The 14,523-nt window shown below is 38.9% G+C and overlaps 1 protein-coding gene across 2 annotated transcripts in view; it reads left to right on the top strand.

The window, feature by feature from the left end:
* RBCK1 (RANBP2-type and C3HC4-type zinc finger containing 1) overlaps positions 1–14,523 on the top strand; it is a 348,371-nt gene that overhangs the window by 298,120 nt on the left and 35,728 nt on the right. For both annotated transcript variants that reach the window (XM_044090303.1, XM_044090302.1), the window contains 2 exons: positions 4,930–5,041; positions 5,363–5,542. In XM_044090303.1, the coding sequence (XP_043946238.1) occupies positions 4,930–5,041; positions 5,363–5,542 (292 nt within the window). The remainder of the gene's footprint in view (positions 1–4,929; positions 5,042–5,362; positions 5,543–14,523) is intronic.

Raw genomic sequence — 14,523 nt, 5'->3', positions numbered from 1 at the left:
CGAGAGGTGATGTACTATGTCCCATCCTAGTATGAGCTGTACACTGCTGCATGCGATAGACAGTTGCATACCAGGCACACCAAAGTTGGTGAGAGATAGTGTACCATGTCCCATCCTAGTATAAACTGTACACTGCTGCTTGCAATACATAGTTGCATACCAGGCACACCAGCGAGAGGTGATGTACCATGTCCCATCCTAGTATGAGCTGTACACTGCTGCATGCGATATACAGTTGCATACCTGGCACACCAGTGTTAGCAAGAGGTGGTATACCGTGTCCCATCCTAGCACCAAATACATACGTAGGACAGGGCAATTCATACAAGCATTCAGCTCCTTTGCTATATATGTCTTTCAGGAAGTGTTAGCATAATGTGCTAATGAAGGGAATCCAGCCACACAGTGCCTCCCATTGGTTGGAATGTCATCATGTCACTGGTGTGGTAGGATGTCTGTGGTTGTGGTAGCAGGTTTCACTGCACCACAAGACGTGTTTGTTGCTAGTAGTTGTGTTGCTGCCACACAATTGTGTATTTTTAAATTGTTTTCTACATTGTAAAAATGACAGTGTTGCTCATCTCTGTATTACTGAGCAGCACGTTAGCATAAGAGGAAGCTCGGGGTATTATTTTCCTGTCCCTATGGACATGGTCCATGGCTGCAATCCCATAACTTGTAGCAGGGGCAATGGATGGTGCACTGTGGGTCATGTCCTTCTGAATGGTGTTCTTGAGTCAGAATAGTTAGTTGGTGTGCAGTGTAGTGTGCCTGTGGAATGAGAGTTCTGTTGTATACTTAAAAAATGTGCAGGGTGTTTATGTGGGCTTTACCATGTACCCACCCTATGGAGTTGAGTTCATTGTTTATGACTACTGACCATTGGTTTCACTAGACATGGTCTTACATTGCTACCAACTTCCTATAGGGATTTCTACACATAGATCCCCACTCCCCAGTGAATACAGAACAAGTCTAAATTGAATCTACTAATGGCAAGACTTGCGCTCTGAATGCATTGTTTGTTTCTCAGCCATGACAAATTTCTCTATGGCCTGCTAAACTTCATGTTCCTTTAAGATTATACAATGCTGTTATCCACTAGAAAACTACTTCATTCGGCTTTATTAAACTTTGAAGAGGCAGAAATTTTTGTTTGCTCACTAGGCAGGATTAATAAATCAATGTTTTTTAATTTGCAGAAATATGGATAACACAGCAAACACTTGATGAAATGGTATGGAAGAGAAGTGGCTACAAAATGTTTTTTAAGTTTTATCAATAAACAAAAACCTTTTAGTGCATTATGACATGACTCGGATGTTTAATAACTGTTTTGACTTAAGCCACCATAGTATATCTAGACTGTTCCGTTGTATTGTCCTAGCATCGATATTTTGCTGTAGGTGTGTGCACTTAAGCATTTATGTATTTGACCCGTCATCCCATTTGCAGAGTGACTCAGTTTATACCGTCTGTGTCATATTGGAAAAATAGTGTAGCAGGTTGTTTACTGGTTTATTCATTGTTCTTATGCAAATGGTTTTGGCTGTTCCAGAATAGTTTTTGTCTCATATGGTGCTACAAACTGTAGCACCTACATTAAGTGAAACAGAGCTCTCCCCACCCCAGCCCTTCCTGGTTTCTACAAATCCTGTGGGGCTTTATGAGGCAAGCACATTACCTTTACACAGGTAGTGAACAGTAGTAGCGTGTTACAAGCTATGAACTTATACTAGGATGGTACCTGTTGTCAGGAGTTATCCATATTCTGTTTCATCACTCTTGAGTACAACAGTAATGTGGTCTTACCCAAGTATGACGCACATTTTTGCATACCTTATTCATGTGTGAAAATGTGAGCAGCAACCAATTTTCTGAATGTAGAAGCACTTAAGAAGGGTCAGACTTGGCATATGATGAAGTTCCCAAGATCAGTAAGCCAGTTGCCTTTGGTACTGGTAACTCAGTATTTCCAATGTTATTGTTGTTATTGTCTGATTTTTTTTCACTAATACCTCAGTAAAAGAAGATAAGAAGACAAAGAGCTGTCATTTTCTGGCAGCTGTTTAAATTTGACCAAGCAGCCTAATTTCCAGTCAGCCTGAATTTAATGCCAAGACTAGATGCACATTTCACCTTCAACCTGCATTTGATGCCAAAAATAGATGCAGATGTTACCTTTCTTTGTAAGTGAAGCAAGCCAGAGCCTTTCATTGACAAAATGGGCAATAGGTTTCCAATCCTTCATGTTATCTAGTGAAGACATCAGTAAGATAGCACAGTCTAAAACAAATTCTCTGTATGTGCCTTTTTCCAGAACAGCTCTCTGTTAGATGACACTTCACAGAGCAGAAGCATTTTTTGGATTAGTTGGCATGATGTTGGCCCTGTGAAATTTGACACGCAAGCAATAATGCCCAACAAGGTGTGCATTACTATGTAAATAATGCCTGCCCAGGGGTGTTATAAGGCTTGATGCCACAGAGAGGGCATTATTTGCATGGTAACGCTTATCCTGGAGGGCATTATTGCCCTTAGAGAATGGGCTGTCTGTCAAATAGTTTTGTTTTACTTATTTTTTTATTACTATACATTTTTTATATATATTTTTGATGTAAAATAGCTCCACCGCCTAATGTTTCATACTTGCTGTAGTGTATGTAAACAGTGTTAGAGGAAGTATTTTACATCCAAAATATAATGTGTTAAAAATATCCATATATTTACTTCATTTTTTGGTCCCTTACTCCTAAAATGTGTGCTTTGCTGCCAGTCATTGGGGATTAAAGTCACTAAATGACATACATGTGAGTTTCAGACTATATTTCCTTCAGAAAATTCTCACTAATACAAATCCTGTTGTTTAAGCAACTTTCTAATTTATAAGAGCAATATTTAAAATCTCTTCCTGTTTTTGAGCATATGTTCCCATTTATTTTAGGCTTTATTTAGATTTTTTTTGAGCTAAGAGATCAAGAGATATGCAGACCTCTTTACTGCTAATGCCAGTGGTCACTCAGTCTGATTTGCTGTCTCTCTCACACACACACACGCACACACACACACACACGCACACACTCTTGTGCTTGAGAAAAAATCATGCTCATACAAACCCTGTTGTTACAGAAACTTTGTGATTTTATAAGAGCAATATTTAAAAATGTGTCTGAATTTTGAGCCTTTGTGCCCCCTGTACTTTAGGCTTTATGGCTATCTTGATCTAAGAGGTTGAGAGGTACGTAAACCTCAACAGGGTTACCACCTGCCTCACTTTGTGAGGGACAGTCCCTCTTTGGGCAGTTGTGTTCTGCAAAAAAATTATAAAAATGGCAAATGTCCTGAGATTTTAGGACAAAATTATTTCCTATATTTTATGTAATAGTCGCATAAAATAGTTATTCTGTATCTGAAACACCTAAATGTTATAAGAAACAGAATAAGCAAGTGAAATGCTACAAGAATAAGCTTTTATTTATGCAAAAAAGTGAATTTCTGTCCTTTGTACTGGCCGTAGGCATATTTCGGCCTGCAAAATCTGACGTTTATACCAAAAATGTCCCACTTTGGGCATTTGAAAAGGTGGCAACCCTAAACCTCAATTGCTGTTGCCAGCACTCGATCGCTCTCACTCTTCACACTGTCTCTCTCATGCACACCATACACCACACACCACACACACATACACACACACTTCCACTTTCATGCACGCAAGCACACATACACTCACATAGACAGACAGAACCATAACACACATAACGCGCATGCTTTTTTTATGTTTCATTTACTTTTGGACTTGATAAACAGCAAAAGCTCTGCTTAGTGAGTACAAATTAACAGCTTGATCAATCATTAATGACTCGATTGATCTCACTGTCTCACACACACACACACACACACACACACACACACACACACACACACACACACACACACACTCATGCACACAGACATAAACACGCACATTTTTTTAAAATTTTCTTTCTTTTTTTTTATACTCACTAAACAGCAGAAGCACTGCTTAGTGAGTGTAAAATAATGGCAACTGTTAACTTTCTTTAAGTCCGAGCTCCATAACACCTTAATACACTGCTGTGAAGTGGTGGACTCATTTTCAGTTGGCATTACCCATAGTTTAACACCCTGCTAGAGAACTGAGCTACAGGTCGCTTATTCTCTAAGCATTAGTAATACAGTACTTGTTTTCGGTTACCTATTACAAAATCAAAGTTACGGAACTTCGAATACCATATGGTCGACACCATATGATCGAAGTTCTGTAACTTCAAAATTAAAAAAAAAAAAAAGAAAAGAAAGAAAACGTACCCTGATGCGTTAAAGCAGGGGGCAAGCCTGCCTGCACCCCCCACACCCCCTGCTACTTTCGAGATTGCACTTTAATGAACTGTGGTGTGGAAAGGGAAGATTTCCCTTTCCTACACTGTAATGTTATCTCGGAGTTGGTATATTTAAGTAGCAGGGGGATGCGGGGGGTGCAGGGGGGCTTGTTCAATCATTAAAGGTCAACCTTTAGTGATTTAAACTATTGAAAATTCGATTTTCCAATAGGAACCCCTTGTTTTCAGTTTCCCAGTGTACTCATATCATGCATAAAGTCAGCATCGTAAAGGGTGTTATACCAGCTTGCTGTGCAGTTATGGATAAAATGACATTTAAGAACTTAACAATTGCTGTCATCATGAGAAGCTAATGACCAAACTGTAATTTTAACAGTACATTACTAACCTCTCAAATGAGATTCTCATATTTAGTATTTTTCTAAGAGAACCGTTAAATATAAGATCAAATGAATTAAGATATATAGGTTATAGCTGAAGTTAAAAAATTCAAAACAGATATTGTACAAATTTGGCAGAGCAGCTTTTCTTCTTTCTCTCAGTTTCTATATTTTTATTTATGTTAACATAGAGAATGCCTGCGAGGTACAATCCTGAATAGCCAGGATCCTGAGATTGCATGTCCTTACCTAGATGACGAGTATTCCTGTCCCGGAAAGCTACTGGATCGAGAGATTAAAGCTGTAAGTTGTATTTCTTACCTTAAACCCAGCTCGCTTTGCTAGTTTCTTCCATCCTGTCTGTTTTGTAGTAGCAGCCACAATTGCACCCTTTGTTTCCAGAGATAAAACTACCGCAGAGTCCTTTTGTTTTAGCACTTCAAGGTTCACATTTCTAATGTGGTAAGACGCATTAGATATGCACTTTAGGCATTTTGATGTCTGAGATAAGGGGCAGCAAATTTTTGGGAAACAAAATGAACTCAAGTTCAAATTTTGAAATTAGATAACACATTAGTCCATGTCTGCAAACACTGTGTTTTATGTCTATTTTTCTCTTTCTAGCTCCTCAGCCCTGAGGAGTACCAGAGATTCTTAGAGCGGGGTCTGACGATTGCAGAAAGCCGCAGTGAAAATAGTTACCACTGTAAGACCACAGACTGCCGGGGCTGGTGCATTTATGAAGATGACGTCAATGAATTTTTGTGTCCCCTCTGCAACCATACCAACTGCCTGATCTGTAAGGTGAGAAGCTTGTGAAAATGTGTGCTTGTATAAAAGGTGTCTCTCTTTTACTTGTGGGCTGGGGATGCCATGGGTACTGGAAGATGCGGAAATTTGGAGTGGAGGGGACAGACATTGAAATGGGACATATTTATAAAGGGCAATCTTTGTTGTCTTTTTAAAGGTATCTGCTACTGTAGCCAAATGCGATGTCAACTGGAGTTGTACAAAGAATGACTACACAGACATTTCTTATAAAAATTACAAATTAATCTGGTACCAGTATGTCATCCAGTATTAACAGTAGACTACTGATCTAGTAGAGCAACAGTGTCAGCTCTCTATGTAATTACCTCTTTCCAAAGTCTGTGAAGACAAATGCCTTCACTAGAAATGTTTGAAATAAAGAGAATACAAAGAGGTGGATACTGTATTTCTTTTCTGTGTAGATTATCATCACATAGGTTGCCCAAGTTATTAGGATTCCAGTGGAATTGCAGTCAACATTTCTGATTAGCCAATCTCTGAGTTTATTCGCCTGTGTTAAAAAGAGTACCAGTTCCCACCTGCTAGTATATTGCTGTAAAAAGAACTTCAAAGAACTGCAGCATAAAAAAATAAATTCATGATAAAAAATAGCTAGTCCGTTTAACAGCAAAATCTGACTTGCAATCACTGTAAGCAGCTTGGATTCTATCAGCACAAATAGTGCCTGTCTGTGGCTAGACCTATGAACTACAAAAAAAAGCCAAGCTTGTTGGAGAGGTGCAAATTCCTCGTGGTTTCTTCAGAAAGTAGATGGCCCCTATAAAGTTGTGTGTGCTACCTGTAGCACACTGTGTGCTGTTTATACGATGTGTGTGTTGTTTATCAGATGGCATTCTGTTTCTGCTCTGGTTTGGAGTATTTTCTTTCTTTTTTTCTGAACTGCTGAAAAAACAGAACCACAGTAAACAGGAGAAAAAGATAGATAAGTGACAGCTGTGTGTGCACCTTTTTAAAGTTATGTTAGACCACAGGGTAATCAGTTTAGTAAAGCAGAAAAAAAAAGTCATGACTCAAGTAATGCTGAAGCCTAACTTAACTGCATGGCAATGTTGATTGTGACACAATAAAGCTCCCAGCATCCCCTCTGGGATTACCTGTTTATTCAGGAGCCATTGTGCTGTAGGTAATCATTTCTGTCTCAAAGAGATCTTTAAAGAATCTCTTCAGATAAGGTACATACAGAGGTAAAATACACTAAACACAGAATGGCAAAGTCTCAAGTTATTCCTAGCATAAAGTGTAATACTAGTAATCCATAAAGTCAGATTTGCTAAACTGTCTTTAGAAGAAACTTATCTCACTACTTTTTATGTTATATCATATGTTGATGTTGGTAGTGAGCAATTTTACAGAAAACATGAGGTAGTTTTTAGTAGAATAAATCCTTTACAGTGGAGGCCTAGAATTATTACTTAGTAAACTAGATTGTTCAGAGGTACATATTAGGCATGTGAAGACTGTGGAAATCAAACACAGGACTATATGATGACATTTAACAACTTATAGCTTTAATCTTCTATGTTAAAGTGATAGTTTACATGCCATAAGCAGTAGGCAACTAAGAGCTTCTAAATTAGATGCCAGCACAGTACAGAAGTAGTAGTAGTACTAGAAATAATGATGGTGCCAACTAATATTCATCAGAATACCTGTCAACCTCTTAGAGAAAGAAATCTGTACAAAGTCATAAATAAAAGTGGGACAGAGGCTCAAAAGTAGGGACAATTTTTAAATATTGCTCCTACAAACTTAGAAAGTTGATAGAATAACAGGTTTTGCATTAGCATGCATTTTCTGAATGGTATGAAGTCTGAATCTCAAATGTCTGCCATTATTTTCTAAGTTCAGTCTTTAATGGTTTGCCACTAATTTGCCAGAAAACCACAATTTTATGAAAAACGGACCCAAAATATGAGGCAGAAATCTGGACATTCTGCAAAAATCTGTACAGTTGAGAGGTAGTTACAAACTCAACCAGTTTTCTCAGTCTGTGCACATTCCCCAAGAAACACATACTGATTATATAATTCCCAAGAGGACAGGCCCTGAATCCTGTATGGCTCTCTTTGCCAACCAGCTTGTCATAGTTCAACAGATAAATTACCAGTTACCACCTTAGCTGTTGACTACAAAAAACATCTTTAGCATATGTTGCAGGCCTCATTTTTAAGTTTGGTTGCCCACTTTTGCATTGACACAGCACCAAATCAAAGCTGAAAAGACAGAATCTAAAATTTGTCACTGCATGAGTCTGAATATGGGGAGGAAGGATAGCAAGCAGCATAAATGTAGTGATCCAAAAGTATACACAGACACTGACACTGCCATGGATCAGTCAGATCAATGATCAACAGTAGGGGTTAGTCACTTTTATACAGATGGCCTTCATACCTATTAGTTATTGCCACTTTATTGGCTGTGTACACCTTACATTTCTGGTTATGACCAAACAACAACAAAAAAATGGTCATAGTAAGTATTTCAGCTTGCCTCACACCAATTTACTTTAGACTTACAAAGATTAAGCAATGATTATTTCACTGTTATCAAGCCACAGCAATGATCATTGTCTTTCTCTCCTAAACTGCCCTGGACATATTAGTTACATCCGCTTTACTGACAATGGCTACTTCAGTTGTCTGTGATAAAAAGTGACCACATAAAATATTCTGTCTTGATTCACAAAAATGAGCATTACCCTTGCAAAACCAGATCAATTACAGCTTAATTGTTATCAGTGATAGCAGGGGTCAGTCACTTCTACCCACAGGTAGCCTCTGTACCCATTAATTATAGCTGTTTTTTGACTGTGTTTATTTAGTTATTCATTCATTATTTTATTCTTTGCTTACTGTGCAAGTGAACTGATCCTGGGACCATTTTCATTAACAACCTGGGTGCATAGGCAGCACTGTTTACAAAATGTTGCAACATGGTAAATTACACCATGAGAATTACATCAGTGTCAGTGTGGTTTTGATACAGAGTTATACACATTGGAGCATAAAAAAAACATAAAACTTAGATGAATTACATGTGCTTTTGTCACAAAATTATACAGATAAAACTAATGATGTATTTGTTTAACATTATAGATTCCAGGATGAGGATTATATCAATATGAGGGAGTTTTGTTTCAAAAGTTACACAAAGTTATACAGATATGTTATAAATGGTACACATAACTATAAAGAGTAGCAGTGAAGTGATCATGCTTCATCATTTTCCCCTAGAAAGACATTTCCCAATGACAGATAACCTCTACCTTTTGATGTAGTATTTGCTACATGACTGTACATACTTGTGGCAACCACTGTAAGAGTCCATCATACCTTTGTATAGAGATTTGTACTGAACTGGACATAGCTAACCTGCTGGCTGACAGGTTCTGTGAAAACTTAACTCCTCTGTCCCCACCACACATACCCCATGACATCCCTACCAAATGTACCCTACCTTGTATCTCTAAAAAGCAAGTCATTAACGCCCTCTCTAAGGCCAGGAACACAGCATCTATGAGACCTAATAACAACCCAGGTTGCATCCTACATGGGCTCCAACAAGAATTAGCAACACCATTGGGAACTCTTTTCGATCATAGTCTAAGCACCAGCTTCATCCCAGCTGAATGGAAAATGGCTACCATTCTTCCCTTGCACAAAGGTGGTGCTTCCACTGAACCTGGGAACTACAGACCTATTAGCCTGACTAGTCTTATCTGCAAGGCCATGGAGTGAATCATCATGGACTTTATCAACAACAATATAGGTAATTTCCAAACACTTGACCCTACTCCGTTTGGATTTGTCAAAGAGAGATCATGCCTGTTAAACCTGGTGGACTTCTTTGAGACAGTCACCAAGGCCCTGGATGAGGTGGAAATCTATGCATACAGCCTACCTAGACTTAAAAAAGGCATTTGACACCATCTCCCACTCAGGCATCATTGACAAGCTCACCCGGCTAGTATCAACCCTTATATCATTAGATGGGTCACTAACTGGTCCACTGATAGACCCCATATAGTCAAAATAGGGGAATCCACTTCCAATAGCAGACCTGAATCCAGTGGTGTTCCACAGGGATCAGTCCTGGGACCTCTACTGTTTAAAGTCTATTGCTCCAAAATACAAGCAAAAACTGAAGGCCTGTGGCTGACCAACTTTGCTGATTACTGCAAACTGGGAGCGGTCATAGAATCTCCAAATGATGTCAGTATCATACAAGAGGGTCTTACACAAAAACATGATTGATGCCAAAGTAATGGCCTTAAACTCAATGCAAAAAATTCATTCTCATCCCTTTCTGTAAGGGCAGTGTTCCTGCTGACTACCATATTAATAGCAACACCTTAGGTATACACTTAATGGTCAGAGACCTGGCCACACAGGTTGACAGCAACCTCACCTTTGACCACCATGTCTCCACAGTGTTAAGAAGGGCATTCTATATTGCTCATCTCATAAGTAAGGGCACTGCCTCCAGGAAAAAAAGAAGTTATAACCTCCCTGTACTCTTCCCTCATCAGGCCAATAATTGTGAACAATGTCCCTTTTGGTGTGTACCTTTCCAAGCACCTGCAGCAATTGCAGAGACCAAAAAGGTTCCTCATAAGTAAAATGCTAGGTCTTCAGCATCTGCCCTATGTAGATTATCTGAAATCACTGGTAATTTATTCTGTTTCATACAGACTACTCAGAGGCGATCTCTGCCATGCATACAAGGCACTCTCTGACCCCACTTTATATGAAATGCTGCATCTCCGTAAGTAAAATGGTACACAGGTTACTCACTCTAAAGACTTTAAACTGGTATGTGACAATAATAGAACCTGCTGGGGGGACAGATTTGTCTCCCAGAGGTTACAACACCTTTGGAACAGACTCCCACTTCATGTCAAATAGAGCACCTCATTCGCCCTCTTCAAATGCAGTCTGGATGATTGGATGGGAAACTGTGAATTCACACGGGGGTTCCACCTGTGTCCCTCTTGTACAGGGGCATTAGGTGCTGATCGTGGAAATAAGGGTCGAACTTGGCTAGGCTTGTAAGGGCCCTAGGGCCATTAGCCTAGTAACTTCTTATGATCCTTTGGACTAGTGGAAGTCTGCTTTAATTTTGCAATTTAATTTTAGAACAGTGTGCCTTTATAGATCAGTGGTTATATTTTTGCTTGTTTACTTTATTTTTAAACATTTTATTAATTCCCATTTTAATCAGTGACATTGGCACATATACATTAATTCATAGATTAGTAAATTCATAGATGCATAGACTGCTACTAGGTTAATGACCCACAAGGGGGGGGGGTTCTAAACCTAGCCAGTTTTTCCCAAAAGAATAATGATGTCCTGTATCCAAATAGCACATTGAGGGCCAGGTATTTATAAGATACCTTGGTCCTGGTTTCCAGGCCTGGTGTAAATTTCCTATCCCCCATCCATTGGTCTAGGTTGTGTTTAAACTGGATAATAGATGAACTCAGCTTCACATGTTACATAGGAGGGGCAGTCTGTGGGACACATACCTGTCTCTCTAGCATGTTCTGTTTAAGTCACAGACAGAATTGAGGTTCCTAGACCTTGTATTTCTGGTACTGTTTGACTTACAAATACATAGGAGGTTCATAAGTGTGGGGTTTGTGGATGCTTTGTAAACGAGGATGAATCACCCCTCAGATTTTCTCCAGACTGATAGGTGAATGAATACACATATGCACACTCTCAAGTTGACTGCTGTGAGATTAGAACCGATACCTATCTAGTTACACAAGTTAGAGGACACAGTACTCAGTGCTAGTGCTGACAAACCATAGTAGCATGTTGCATGTAGTATGCATGTATGTTTTGTTTTTAACAGTTAACATTCACTCAGACATTACATAAATTGCTCAATTCCTGAATTCCTTTAAATCTCACTCTTCCTTGAGATTGCCTGATTTGAAGTTAAGTGGTTTTATTTAAAGCTGTTCGTTGAATTGTATTTGGAAGGTGTTATATTTATGACTGTAAGTTAGAGGGTGGTTAAGACTATTTAATAATAATTGTGATACTTTAGTTTTGAGAGCTTGTAAGTCCTACTACTTAGAATACTGGAATAAGGTGTTTGTTAGGAGAAAGGATTGCTGCACAGTGTTGCCCTTTGTTCTGGAAGAAAGAGTATTTGCACATGTTGTTAATATGTTCTACACGTATATACTGCAGATGTTTTATTGTGGTAAAAATGGCCACAGTAATGTCGTTCACCTTATTATATACACAAACTAGCCCTGCAAAGCCAGATCAATGCTCCCAATAATGTATTTCAGCTTGTTTCAGAGAAACACACAGAAGTACTGCCACAGCAGATTGACTGCTTATCTGTGATCAAATGATAGCAGGAGTCAGACAGTATCAAAGCTGCCTTAAACCCACCAAATATAGTCATATTATTGATTGTATCCCAGATGAATGGTTGTGATTAAACAAAAAAGTAAAAATATCGGCTACAATACTGTATTTAAGCTTGTTGCTGTCTGACATCCGCTGTATCCCTTATGCCTAGGGTACCAGTTGATCTAAGGCTGGTCCTGCTTCCTTCACTAATGGTTTGTGTATTAAATGACTTCTAAATATTATGTTTTTCTTTAGATTTTTTTTTCTGGAAGGCAAAGATCACAAATGATAAGCCTGTCTTGAAAAGGAGTTGTGTCCATTTTTTAAGTTGTCTACCATCTATAACTACTTAACAGCTTTACACACAAAGCTAATAAAATAATTAGCAAATTTGAAAAATAAACTTGAAACCTACCTGCCAAATAGCAGTTGTTAACAATTCTGGCAGAGATAACTAAAAATAAAGAGCTAAACACTGTACAGTAAAAAAATAATTTAATGTTATATTTTTTCCTTTTTTGTCCTGTACAAGCAAGCCAAACTAAGTCAAAATAGTTGCAGCACCCAGTATAAGTAGCAATGTAAAGAATTCATAAGGCATAGTTAAACACCCAGTGCCATAGCAAGTATGAGGCAAATGGGATAACTTCCCAAGGTGCCAACATGTAAGGTGAGCGGGATGCTTAGAAAAAGGTTTGGCAGCATAAAAGCTGTCAGATAAGTAATCACTTAGTAGACAGCTTGTAAACAAACTGTCCTTTCTTAAAAGGTAGGGAAACTAACTTTAAAAACAAAGAACAGATTAACAGTTTACAAACTGCTTATAAGTAACTGCAGTGACAATCACTTAATGACAACTTGCAAGCTTCAAAGTGTTCTTAAAAATATTTGGCAGTTTAAAAGCCGTCATAAAGTGATTGACTAAAGCCTACAGGTTTAGTCCTACAGGCTGTTGAGTATACACCTCCTTATACTAGATCTCCCTTTATAGTGATTATCAGCAGCCCAATTAAGTAGGTCAATCTTTATACAGGACCAGGCCCAGCCTTAATCCAGGCAGTCACAATATATATGCATGCATTTATATACATGTACATACATCTACAACCCCTTCCTCACATTTTGCACATGGGGTCGGGGTGTCACTTCAACAGTGAAGTCAAGGTTTACACCACTGAGTGGTTAGCCCTACCACTGTAGTTCATCCATACCCCACAATTGCACTCGCACTCACACCTTTGGCCAATTTAGAGTGTCCAGTCCACCCCTACTGCATGTCTTTGAATTGTGGGAGGGAAAAAAAAAAAAAAAAACCCCACATAAATCTATCTTTTTTTTTTAAAGTTTTGAAAGGGGGCAAGCCCCCCTGCATCCCCACACCCTCTGCTAATTATATATACCAACTCTGAGATTGCACTATGTTGAGAAAAACTGTAAATTTCCTAATCCTCACTGTACTGTGATCTCCATTCAAATGCTTTGGGTTTTCAGAAATGTTATCATATCATCTCTCAGATATGAATTTCAAGTTTCTGAAAACCTGATCAAGTGATTTTTTATATATATATATATATATATATATATATATATATATATATATATCTATGGATGCACTTTGTAATTTTGAAATACTGAAATTCCGAATTTCAGTATTTCGAAATCACAAACCCGAATGTTCACAAACCCGAAAACATGAAATAACGAACCTCACAATGCCAAAGTATCAGAATACCAAAAACCCGTACTGCAGTGTCTTTTTTTGTTGTTTTATAGCCATCCACCTCTGCGAAACACCTGTTACTGTATATATGCACTCAGTAGTGAAACCAACAGCAAACATGTAATGTCCCAGTCAGAAAAGCACTGTAGTCCATTACTCACATTTGTAAAATCCGTGCAATAGCCTTCAGGAACTCCATGGTGGTATATTCCTCCCTATGTGACAGTATACTCTCAAATTGCACATGCATCCTCAGCACCCTACGCCATTTTGGTGTGGGTGGACACCCAGTAGCGAGGCGGGTCTGTAACTCGTCCACCCTATCCTGTTCCCTCGCTAATGTCAGCACCAAGACAGGTCGGTTGCCTTGGCACCCAATAAACATTTTAGGTGCCGGTGCCAGGCTTCAACAGAATTCTGGGTTTGGGGCAGAAAAAGTGTATTCATTTCATGCACATTCCAAAACCCTACTGGGAATAAGGGTGGGAAGCGTGAGACTGCAGCAGTTCTAGTGGTGAAACGCCTCTTACAACCCAACACATACCAATCACCAAAATACTTAACTAATTCTCTCCCCTCTGGAGGGTACACCTCCTTCAAGTCCAAAAATTCCTGCACAACATCATCTTCTGGCAGAAATGCTAGTGCTATGAGGCACATCTGTATTATAGGAATGCGCCATTCCCAATTGCTGGACCTTGCACCACACATTCCTACCGAAATGGAACAAGCACCCTTTCAACTTTACAGCATTGATGTTGATCCTGATGCTCTTAATTGCGGCGAACTCAAAGTCACACAGCACATACTTGAGTGAGGTCTTGAATCCCTGATCCTCCAGCAGGTGGAATACACAGTCC

Source organism: Protopterus annectens, chromosome 12.part0 (assembly GCF_019279795.1).
Source record: "Protopterus annectens isolate FY-2018-M chromosome 12.part0, PAN1.0, whole genome shotgun sequence".
Taxonomy (NCBI): domain Eukaryota; kingdom Metazoa; phylum Chordata; order Ceratodontiformes; family Protopteridae; genus Protopterus; species Protopterus annectens.
This window is presented reverse-complemented; position numbering and strand designations above follow the sequence as displayed.